At 42.8% G+C, this 11,831-nt stretch overlaps 2 protein-coding genes across 2 annotated transcripts in view; both read right to left on the bottom strand.

Annotated features, from left to right (window-relative positions):
• Nucleotides 1–1,481: 1,481 nt before the first annotated feature.
• LOC134089158 (E3 ubiquitin/ISG15 ligase TRIM25-like) lies at nucleotides 1,482–10,386 on the bottom strand. The gene is made up of 8 exons (XM_062543503.1): nucleotides 9,695–10,386; nucleotides 7,347–7,442; nucleotides 6,603–6,836; nucleotides 5,622–5,793; nucleotides 5,478–5,510; nucleotides 5,306–5,365; nucleotides 4,669–4,716; nucleotides 1,482–2,596 (listed from the first exon to the last, which is right to left on the bottom strand). The coding sequence occupies exons 1-8, from the start codon at nucleotides 10,280–10,282 to the stop codon at nucleotides 2,076–2,078; spliced, it is 1,752 nt and encodes a 583-aa protein (XP_062399487.1). The 5' UTR covers nucleotides 10,283–10,386; the 3' UTR covers nucleotides 1,482–2,075.
• Nucleotides 10,387–11,648: 1,262 nt separating this feature from the next.
• LOC134089735 (nascent polypeptide-associated complex subunit alpha, muscle-specific form-like) overlaps nucleotides 11,649–11,831 on the bottom strand; it is a 34,039-nt gene continuing 33,856 nt past the window's right edge. The window contains exon 14 of the mRNA XM_062544179.1: nucleotides 11,649–11,831. This exon is cut by the window's right edge and continues 3,534 nt beyond it. The gene's annotated coding sequence lies outside the window, so the exon portion shown is untranslated.

The following is an 11,831-nucleotide window of genomic DNA, read 5'->3' as shown; positions in this document are numbered from 1 at the left end:
GTTTGGTTTGGTTCTGTTTTGCTTCATCAGAACTCTCACAAGGAGGACAGGTAGGGCAGGGTGGGGATGAGGAAGTAGCCAATCAGATACCTCTGTGTCTCAATGAGAGACTGGAAAAGCTGGTTGGAACAGATTGATATCTAGAGCATGACCAGAAGTGGACGCAACACACTGCGATCATGTGTAATTATAAGATACAATCTGAGGACAGTGGTAGCTGAGTCTCAGTGGTCACTCATTTTGTATCAGGAGTCTTGAGTGTCTGCAGTTCGGATCAGTGTGGTGTGTTAAGAGCCATCTGGTGTTAAAGCACCACTGGTCTGTGGTCATCCAGTAATGATCAGTCAGCACAGAGAGATTCAGACACAGCTCATGTGAGGGTGTAGAGATATGAGAACAGCACTCGTGCATCGTGATAAAAGCCATATTTCAGCATGCCTGAGATGGCTGACTTTTCACACACTGTAAGGGAGTAGTCAATCAGATACCTGTGTGTGTGTGTGTGTGTGTGTGTGTGTGTGTGTGTGTGTGTGTGTGTGTGTGTGTGTTTGTGTGTGTGTGTGTGTCTGTGTGTGTGTGTGTGTGTGTGTGTGTGTGTGTGTGTGTGTGTGTGTGTGTGTGTGTCTTTGTAACCCTTGTAATATATAAATATTTGTGTTACTCAGCCATTGTTCCCAGTTCTGGTGGACCCACCACATTATTAGGCTTTTAAATCAATACAGCCATGAACAATTTCATTTGAAAAAAAAATAAATAAATAACAGATGTCTACTTTAGCTCAGCCCACTGATATAGACATACTGTAATTTAGAGTTCATATTTGCCATTGCATTTACCCCTGTGAGATCACATATATGATTAGATGAGCATTTTCTTTTTTGTGAGGAAATTCAATTACATCAAAAAATTGACACAAGGTTTTTCATCATTACAGTACATACAGGTAGCACCTACAGTTTTCACCCTCGGGTCCAGCACACTCGAACACCTCATGTGTAATAGTAATGTGTAGGGGTCGTGTACCATGTGCAGTCCTCGAAAATAAATTATTTTTATGTTGAGATTGATATATTGTGAAGATGTTGATGATACTGTATCGTAACATCCCACCCCTCCCACATACCATCTGCGACCCCTATGCAACATCAGCATCCTTTCCAATTTCATGGTGGAATATTGGGGCCCTTCATCCCAGCATGTCCATAGTTTTGCACACACACTGGGGCAGCATTCATAATGAGGGATCTTCTTCTGGTGATCACTGTGGGATCTGTGTGTTATAAAAGGCCGTCAACAGGCTGGGGGACGACTACACACACAGCTGATCTCTAGCTCCTCCGTGGACACCCCAGTGCCATCCCTGTAGATGGCCACTACAACACTGCAGCTGATCCACTACAACTTGGCTCAGTGACCACCATGCAATGTGCCAAGGTAGCAAAATGGACTTTATTTGTGCTTTAATACATACTGTACTGTAATTCCATAAGTGACCTGGAAACAGACTGACAACTGACATCAGAACACTTCACAAGATAAAAATAAATATTGCAAGTGAGGCGTTTCAAATCCTGGCCAATTAAATGCACAATTTGGAAGAACACAAGAATTTCAGTTTATTTGTTTTTTGGAAGAAGAGCACCATGATGGCACTCTGTCATATAATCTCAGTTTTCACCAAGTTCATGCTTTATTACATGTTTATTCAGAAATAACTGCTACAGGAACAACCACCTGTGATTTGAATTATTTCATTTAAAAAGTGAGTGTAGGGGGGAGAGGAAATGGATTGTGGGAGAGGATCAGAGGGGGTGAAACACTGAAATATCAACACACTTCCCACCCAATAGTGCACGTGTGGTGTGCTGATGTGTTCCAGCAGAGGTCCAGAGGTGCAGATGCTGTATGATATCCTTACATGTGTGCTGATGAGATGGGATGTGTTTATGTGTGTGTGTGTGGGTGTGTTTGTGTGTGTGTGTGTGTGTGTGTGTGTGTGTGTGTGTGTGTGTGTGTGTGTGATAACAGCATCTATTTGTATCTGGAGTCTTTGCATCCCTGCCCTGCTGTGTGGGTCACAACAGCTTCACTGATGAGCCAATAGAAAAAAATCTAAACCCAGGGTAGAGTGTGTGAGTGAATGTGGTCTGGACTCTGTGCAGGAGGGTCATTGTGTCAGAGATGCTGTAGAAGGTCAGAGTTCCTGCCCTGTGATCCACATACACTCCTATTCTGGAGCTGGCCACTAGAGGGAGTTTAGTCTCTTGACTATTGTGATAGAAATAGAAGCTGCTGGAGCTGGAGCGCAGCAGAATCCAGGACTGATCATTACGACCAAACCCACACACATTATCCTGTCCTTTCCTGCTGATGCTTTTATATGACACTGCTATAGAAACCCACCCACTCCACTCCACCTCCCAGTAGCAGCGTCCAGACAAACCCTCTCTACACAGCACCTGATAAGACTCATCAAATCTCTCTGGATGATCAGGATATGACTGGAGCTCATCTCTCTTCTCCACCCTCCTGTTCCCCTCAGACAGATGGAGGTTTCTGTGTGCTGTGTTTGGATCCAGTGTGAAGTGACAGGAGTCTGAAGGAGAAGAGAAAACAGAATGACACCGTGGGTGTGTGTGTACATGTAAATGTGCACATGTGTATGATTGTGTGTGTGTTCGTGTGAATGTGTGTTTGTATGTGTGTGCAAGTACATGTGTGTCTGTGTGTACATGTAAATGTGCAATGTGTATGATTGTGTGTGTGCTCGTGTGAATGTGTGTTTGTATGTGTGTGCAAGTACATGTGTGTCTGTGTGTGCATTTGCTTGTGTGTGCGCATGCACATACATGTGTACATGTGTATGATTGTGTGTGTGTACGTGTGAATGTGTCTGTGTGTGAATGTGTGTGTGTGTGTGTGTGTGTGTGTGTGTGTGTGTGTGTGCACGTACAGTACATGTGTATGATTCCGTATGATTGGTGTGTGGGTGTGGGTGTGTACTGTATGTGTTTGAATGTGTGTGTCTGTGTGTTTGCGTGTGTTTCTGTGTGTGTGTGTGTGTGTGTGTGTGTGTGTGTGTGCGTGTGTGCATGTGTGTGTGTGTGTGTGGTGTGTACATTTGTAAATCAGGGCCCATATTCACAAAGAATTTTAAGGCTAAAAGTAGCTCCTAACTGGCGAATCTAGGAGAAAATAATGGGCGTGTTACTCCTAACTTTAGGACTCCTATTTTTTTTCACTAAAAGTTATTCACAAAGCATTTTAAGCCTATAAGGAGCTCCTAAGTCTAGCACAGCTAAAAAGAACTCGAGATGACTTCTAACTCACTAAGACCTATTCACAACCTGCTTTTAGTGGCATTTCACGTCGCAATGTTTTGAAATGAAGGTGCGGTTACAGGAGCTGTCATGCAAGGGAATAATTGTGCATTGCAACTAACGATGCAAATGCCACAGACAACCCAAAACCACCATTGCATGTAAAGTAAATATAACGTCTCATTGTGCCTAATTAAATTAAATCGTTTCTCCTCATTGCAAATGTAGGCTACGTGTTTTCATACAGATTGATTTAAAACATGTTACAAAGATACTGCTCCAGTCCGTAGTGTTTCATTATGCCTAGACTATTTGCTTTACTCTTTATTCATTTGGCTATGCCTATTTATTCATCATCTTCCATTCTTCACATAGCGCACGCATTCTCACCAGCTAAGACCTGACACCTATCACTCAACTCGTCATCGTAGAGGAGGTTTTTGCCATCATTCCCGCGTTATAATCATCAGCCAATCAAGGTGGTCACTTTAATTCCAGCTCGTGCATGAGTAATGACGTCAACCATTGCAACGAAGACTCACTATTAGTTTAGGAGTTTTCGTTTCTCCTTACTAAAAGTAGTTCTGAAAGGCTTTGTGAATAACTTTTAAGAGAAAACTCCTAGCTAAAATCTTTTAGTGCGATTTAGGAGTACTCTTATTGCTAAGATAAAAATCTTTGTGAATACGGGCCTAGGCTTATTGGCCAAGTATACTTGCGTATACAAGGAATTTGGTCGCTGCATTTATCACATCTGTGAATTAGTGAAACACACAATATACAGTGAACACATAGTGAGGTGAAGCACACACTAACCCAGCGTGTTTGATACAGCGGCAGTGAGGGGTTAGATGCCTTCCTCAAGGGCACTTCAGCTGTGGATGTGGGTATGGGAACGCAGTGCTCAACCACTCCCCCCACACACATTTTTCCTAACCAGTAGGCCATGGCTACCCAAATGTGTGTGTGTGTGTGTGTGTGTGTGTGTGTGTGTGTGTGTGTGTGTGTGTGTGTGTGTGTACCTACATGTGCACATGTGTATGGTTGTGTGTGTGTGTGTGTGCGCGCGGTGTGTTTGTGGGTGTGTACAGTATGTGTGTGTGTGTGTGTGTGTGTGTGTGTGTGTGTGTGTGTGTGTGTGCGTATGTGTGCGTGCGCGCATGTTTCTTAATGTCACTGGGTATATGCGTACATAGAGTGTGTGTGCTTCTTTGTGTGATTGCACTTGTTACTGTGTGAATTTCTGTGTGTGTGTGTGTGTGTGTGTGTGTGTGTGTGTGTGTGTGTGTGTGTGTGTGTGTGTGTGTGTGTGTGTTTGTTTGTTTGTTTGTTTGTGTGTCCAACTTACATTGCAGGAACTCCTCTCTGGTCACTGGTGCAGGAAAAACATCAGACACTGAAACAGAAAATATCACTTTACTACCAATAAAACAGCTGCATTTGCGTATAAAGAGAATATACTGTATATTGATGACAGCAGACTCATTTTTAATCATCAGTGGAGATTGTATAAAGAAGGTTATGCTTCATTATGAGTCCCCAGCTGCTTAAATCTTAAAGGCCTCCAACCTCCCACTGACGAGTCCCTCATCTTCACTAGGAGGGTAGGGGCATGCTTAGAGGATTTTCCATTCCACCACAATCAGTTCATTATCAAAAGACTACTGCAGAAGTAATGGGTGTAATCTAGTAGTTTAGGGTGCATTTTAATGTGACTGTTAGTTAAAGCTGAATTCTAACTCCATCTCTGATCTCCATCAGCTTCTGTTTTGTTTTTGTCATTTTGTTTGCTGTTATTGATCAATGTAAACATCTAAAGGGCCTAATTCTCACATTCTAGGCCCCAGCCACACACTCATGCCTCTTAGGTTTGACATCTGAAAGAAGGTTTTAAAGATGAAAAGATTCAGTGAAATTATAATTCAGTTGCTAGACCCCAGGTGTAACAATATTGGGGCTTTTAGAATCAGAGAATAAAGACTTACTGTTTGGTGGCATTCTCTCCTTACTGTTTGTTCTTCTGATTGGGAGATCAGGATCAGTATCTGGGAACCAACACAGAGACACTCATTCACCCAGGATCAACAAAACAAAACAAAACAAAACACACATCTTGCTTCAGTATTTTATGTTGTGTGTACTCCTAATGGCACTCACATTCTAAAGACTGGATGATCTCAATATGAGCCACTGTTGAGAGACACAGAACATACAGAGTCAAATGAATCCATAACTGTTTGAACATAACAGTGTCTTATAAAACTAGTTCATCATTTTGTTCATTCTAGAGGTTTGTCTAACCTGCTGCAGATATCTTGGCCACTTCCTGCTTGTAGATGCCTTCCAGTTTCTCCTCCAGCTGCACCTTCACTGCAGAGACAGATTCCTTCACAGCCTCAAAAGACACACTTTGGTTGAAGGTCATGCTGGGTAAGTCTTTAGAGCGAGGATAGTCTCTGAATGATGGAATATTCTACACAAAAAAATATATAAGTTGAAAGTGTTTAATGTGAATGTCCTGCTAGTTGTTTTTTTTCTGCAATGTGCACAAATGACTGACAAAACATTCTTCAGAAAGAAGCACCCAAAAGGTGAGACAGCTTACCTGGATATTCAGTCAGGGCTGTTTCCCCAAAGGTTGCAGTAATAATGGGTTACTGGTTTAGTGTGTGTGTGTGTGTGTGTGTGTGTGTGTGTGTGTGTGTGTGTGTGTGTGTGTGTGTGTGTGTGTGTGTGTGTGTGTGTGTGTGTGTGTGTGTGTGTGTGTGTGTGTGTGTGTGTGTGTGTGTGTGTGTTTGTAAGCATTATTGTGTTTAAGTGTGTGTTCAAGTTAGATACTGCACATACGCATGTACAATCTGTTTGTTACCTTATCACACATCATGCTGGACACATAGAGATTTGTATTCCACACTGTTGGGATTTGGACATATGTCCTATCAACCGTGACATGACATATGCAGCCATGGCCTGCTGGTTAGGGCTTCGGGCTTGTAACCGAACGGTTGCTGGTTCGATACCTGACCAATAGGAAAAATGTGGGCAGGGGAAATGGTTGAGTACTGCTCTCCCATGACCACATTCACGGCAGAAGTGCCCTTGAGCAAGACACCTAACCCCGAGCACCACTGTGGCAGGCAGCTCACTGCTCCGGGTTAGTGTGTGCTTCATCTCACTGTGTGCTGTATGTGTTTATACAGCTATCACCTGAATACTCACCTCAATACTCACTCTACACTCTTTACATTTAAGTTCAGTTTCAGGAGTGCAGATCAAATGTACCTTGAGGAAATGGATGTGATCCTTTGTGTGTGAAAGCTGCTTCAGTTCAGCATCTCTCCTCTTCAGCTCAGCAATCTCCTGCTCCAGTCTCTTCAGGAGTCCTTCAGCCCGACTCACCTCAGCCTTCTCCTGAGCTCTGATCAGCTCTGTCACCTCAGAGCGCCTTCTCTCAATGGAGCGGATCATCTCAGTGAAGATCCTCTCACTGTCCTCCACTGCTGTCTGTGCAGAGCTCTGTTAGGAGACACACAAAGAGGAGGGCAGGAGACACACAGAGGGAGGTGAAGCTCAAGTGTTTCATGGTGTCAGTGGTTCTTTGTGTGCTGCAGAGATGGCAGCAGAGGCACAGTTACTCACTGGGCTCACAACAACCTGGCCTGAGGGTGCAATTAGAATGTACAAGTATTACTGCAATTATAGAATTTTTATGCACGACTCAGCATTTACACTACAGAGTTTGCAGCGTACTTACTCATAACTCATGAACTCATGATACTCATAAACAATTTAATTACTACTTATATCTAATAGAACACTAATATTACTATAGGAGTACTGTTCTGAATGTCCATTATTCATCATGAACTCATTGTGTGTGTCATTACACAACTGAATAAAAAGGGAGCTTGTTTTAGCAAACAATCTGATACCTGCAATCTAGTTATAGCAGATAAACAAAGCTGTCATAATACTTATAACATTTGAACGCTAAAAGCCTTGTCTTCTCCTCTGGTCAGTACTCACCTTGAGAGTCTCCACAGCCTTCCTCAGCTGCTGCAGCTCCTTCTCTCTCTCCTGGATTCTCTGCTGGAATCTCCTCTGGGTCTGCCCCAACTGCTCCTGTGATATACAGTAAATGCAGACACAAGGCAAATATATTTACATTGTACATTTCAAATTCATCCATTTCAGATTTCAATTAGCTTTACATTTAATGCAAATGATAATAAATAAAATCTTGAAAGGGAAATAGTTAAAAACAATGTACAAAGTGCATCATTCCTGATTAACAGGAACGGCGTAGAGCAGAACAGTTAGCAGAGAGCAATCTGAGGATAGCACAGCAACTCCAAGCTGCTTCACCTTGTTTAACTTAGTTCAGGTCTGGAAGGTGGGTAGCCTACTGCTGAAGCAGGTCTGATAATTAGGTCCCATTCCATTTAGTGATCAGGGACTTATCGGAGTAATGTGGTCAGTTCTTTTAATTGTCTTAACTTTTTTTTAGCTTTCAATTTCTTTGTTTTCATAACAATAAGCATGTGGCTCAGAGCCTGTAAAATATTCGATCTTTTGTGCAGGATCATGTTCAGTGGATACTGCCATGTCAATGTTTGACAGATTTCCTACATTTTGCAATTTGCACATGCTATAATTTCCTGGTTCATGTCTTCCCTAAAAAAGAGATTCTGCCAACAATAGTAGACTTCAGAGCTATAACATTCTTGTGTTCAAATGTGCACTTCAAATGTGCTTCAGATCTTTCAAATAAAATTAAGACATATAGGGAGGGAAAGTAATCTCATCGCCATCTAGCGGTTGCGTTAGAGGCTAGCGGGAGGGGATGGGATTTTCTTTTAGAAAAAATACATCTCGGCCCATGATGGGAACTTAGTTAAATGCCCTCAATATGCTATGCATTTAGTAGTGATGGCGAACTGAAGCTTTCTGAACCAGTGAGGCATTCAATCCAATTGTATCGAAAAAAGGTTCAGTACTCGAAGCTTCAGAACTCTATGAGGACATCCAGTGGTGAAAGTTTAGGATAGCCTTGTGTCACAGACTGTTTCGTAGTTATTAGCTATGAATGTCTGTGAGTCAAAGATGAATACATCTTGAACATGAGTTAATGGATAAATAAATAATAACATGGATAAATAAGGTTATTTAGGGATCTTCTAACTTATTTTGTGTTGAACCTGCGCGATTCAGTCGCGCCTTGCACACGCCCGGACTCGAACTCGCAAAACAGTAGAGACTGATCGGGGGTCGCGCGTGCTCACAAGAAGGCCACGAGTCCAGACACTTGAATATTGTGCCATCAGCAGACTTGATGCGTTGGCAAGTCAGTTTGAGTCAATTGATTGGCGAAGTGCTTTTACACAGTGAACCTAAACCCCCGCCCAGTGTCGCGCTACGGCTTTGAATCAAACCAAAGATCCTTAAGGCGGAGCAAGATACGTCGTCGTAGTTCATGTCTATGGGCGCAAAACGGGGATCACTTCCTCTGCATAAAGGGGGTGTGTCATGCGTGTCATGTCCATAGACTTCAATGGAACAGCTCTGCATGAAGGGGGATTTTGCCCCCCTCCCTCTTGCGATTCGGGTTCCAGGAAGTGGCTTCTCATGAAGTATCTTGCTCCGCCCTGGTGTGTCATGCGTGTCATGTCCATAGACTTCAATGGAACAGCTCTGCATAAAGGGGGATTTTGCGATTCGGGTTCCAGGAAGTGGCTTCTCATGAAGTATCTTGCTCCGCCCTTAATGATCTTTGATCAAACTTCGAAGCAGTCACATGGGTGTGTGTGAAACGAAGCTTCGGACGTCACTGGTCACGTGATTATCACCAAACGAATCAAGCTCCGATTCAAGCTTCATCCCAAATTGGTTCATGTTTTCGATACACGCCTCGAAGCATGGGGTTCACGGATAACATCACTAGCATTTAGGTCAGCTCTATTGCTTCTAGTGGTCATACTTTATTTTTAGTTTTTTTAGTTTAATTGTTTTGAGTTTGTTTGTAACATGGTGATAACGAACTACAGTTAGTTACAGTAGCATTTGACGTCACCAGTTTGGGCGCTTCATCTCCAACTGATCAAAACGGCAATTTGCTGAACTGGCTTTACATATTTGTGTAATAACAGAGAGCGATGTAAACCGCGTGGTAATTACCTTTATCTTGGGACAACTTGTGTTGTGCTCCTAGCCTCCTACTCACACAAGAGCTGGCAGTAAGTCTGATTGTCTACTAACTAACCAACTAGCTAACAGGCTAATAAACGAACGATGCTAGGCGAGTAATGCCGGGTTTCTACCACTTGGGGCGCTGGTTTTCACTTTCCCTCCCTATAGTACTCCAGAAGGCTACTCACCTGTTTGTTCTTCCATTCTGCAGCAGCTGTGACTGTGTCGTGGCCTTTATGTTCATCCATCGTACACAGATAACAGATACAAATCTGATCAGTACGACAAAATATTTCTAAACCTTTCTGATGTTCAGAGCAGATCCTCTCCTGTAGCTGGCCTGTGGCATCAATCACTGAGTGTTTTCTTCCTGGATGAAGTTCATTGTGAGTTTTGAGGTGAGTTCCACAGTAAGACGACAGACAGTCCAGACAAGACTTCACCGCTTTGAGTTTTCTCCCAGTGCAGACATCACACTCCACATCTCCAGGTCCAGCAGTAGATAGAACAGGAGGGGCAGCGTGTATTCTGGTCTTCCTTAGTTGTTCCACAAGCTCTGCAAAAACATTATTCTTGTTTAAAACGGGTCTTGGAGCGAATGTCTGTCTGCATTGTGGGCAGCTGTAAACTCCCTTCTGGTCTTCCTGGTCCCAGCAGCCCTTAATACAGCTCGTGCAGTAATTGTGTCCACAGTGAAGAGTCACTGGATCTTTCAGTAGATCCAAACAAATCGAGCACATTAAAAGGTCTTCGTTACTTGAAATCGCCTCTGCCATTTTCCCTACTTGCTAACAAGTACTAGCCTACAAGGCTATCGGACAACAACTTTATTTCACTTTCGTTTCTTCTGAGTGTTCACAGCTTCCTTGTTGCGTGCAGATCGGGATCAAAGTGCCAGCCCACTTTTATTGATGAAGATCATGCAAGGTGCATGAAATTGCGTAAAATACTAACATCAGCAGTAGGCTTCGTCTATATTCGCTTTAATTTCGACTTTCCCATGGATTAGGAAATAAATAAATGATCATGTTAATAAAGTAAATTGTGTCTCCTTTTGTTTTTTAATATATTGAAATAACAGACATTTCCCAGACATAATTCACTTGACTTGCATTGAAAATCAACAGAAGAAGAAGACATTATAATGACACTTATTATGATTATTTGATGTGTTTATTTAGTTTAATGGGCTCTGTAATGTTATATCAAGAATAATACAAATTATTTCACTGAATTCGAGTCTGAATATAGTAGGCTATAGGCCTACTCCAGTTAAGTTAATCTGCACGCGAAAAAAAAAAAAACCCTCATCAGCACTGCCCATTGCAAGAAAAAATACTTTCACAGATTTACATACAAGACATACATACTGTACATATACACTTAGTCTTGATCTATGGCTCCTTGTAGCCTACAGAACAGTGTGTTAGCTGAGGTCTAGAGGTGCAGACACTGTAATATCTGCTGGAATCCAGAGATGAGGAAATAGTTTTAGTGTTTTGGTTTCCCCAAGAACAGATAACTCAGGCAGCTGAGAGGCAGCTGTCAGACCCTTACATGTGAGTGGTGGCTTATATGGGATGTATTTATGAGTGTGTGTGGGTGTGCGGATGTGATTACAGCATCTATATGTATCTGCATCTGCATCTTTACATTTCTGTCAGTCCTGCTGTATAGGCCTACAGTGTGGGTCACAGCAATGAGCAGCAGTCGAGGAGCAGCCCACAGGCCTGGTCATTACATCCAAACACACACTCATCACCCGTCCTTTCCTGCTGATGCTTTTATATGAGACTGCTATAAACACACCTTCTCCACTCAACTTCCCAGTAGCAGCGTCCAGACACACCCTCTCTACACAGCACCTGACCCCACCCTGTGGCTGGGGAACAGCTATAAACACCACAGGGTGGCAGTATATGCACACACACTGGGGCAGCATTCATAAGGAGGGATCTTCTGGTGATTACTGTGGGATCTGTGTGTTATAAAAGGCCGTCATCAGGCTGGGGAACGGCTACACACACAGCTGATCTCTAGCTCCTCCGTGGGCACCCCAGTGCCATCCCTGTAGATGGCCACTACAACACTGCAGCTGATCCACTACAACTTGGCTCAGTGATAACCACACAATGTCCCAAGGTAGCAAAATGGACTTTATTTGTGCTTTAATACATACATGTACTGTAGTTCAATAAGTGACTTGAAAACAGACTGACAACTGACATCAAAACACTTCACAAGAGGAAAATAAATATTGCAAGTGAAGCATTTAAAATCCTGGCCAATTAAATGCACAATTCGGAAGAATACAATGATTTGCAC

This window comes from Sardina pilchardus, chromosome 8 (assembly GCF_963854185.1).
Source record: "Sardina pilchardus chromosome 8, fSarPil1.1, whole genome shotgun sequence".
Taxonomy (NCBI): Eukaryota; Metazoa; Chordata; class Actinopteri; order Clupeiformes; family Clupeidae; genus Sardina; species Sardina pilchardus.
This window is presented reverse-complemented; position numbering and strand designations above follow the sequence as displayed.

Bases quoted from the DNA above. Each gene is read 5' to 3' on its own strand.
- LOC134089158 (XM_062543503.1), bottom strand. From the start codon at position 10,282: ATGGCAGAGGCGATTTCAAGTAACGAAGACCTTTTAATGTGCTCGATT. The intron at 5,511-5,621 runs GTTAGACAAACC...GTCTCTCAACAG, and splicing joins GGCCAAGATATCTGCAGCAG to TGGCTCATATTGAGATCATC. The intron at 5,366-5,477 runs GTGAGTGCCATT...GTTGGTTCCCAG, and splicing joins GATCATCCAGTCTTTAGAAT to ATACTGATCCTGATCTCCCA.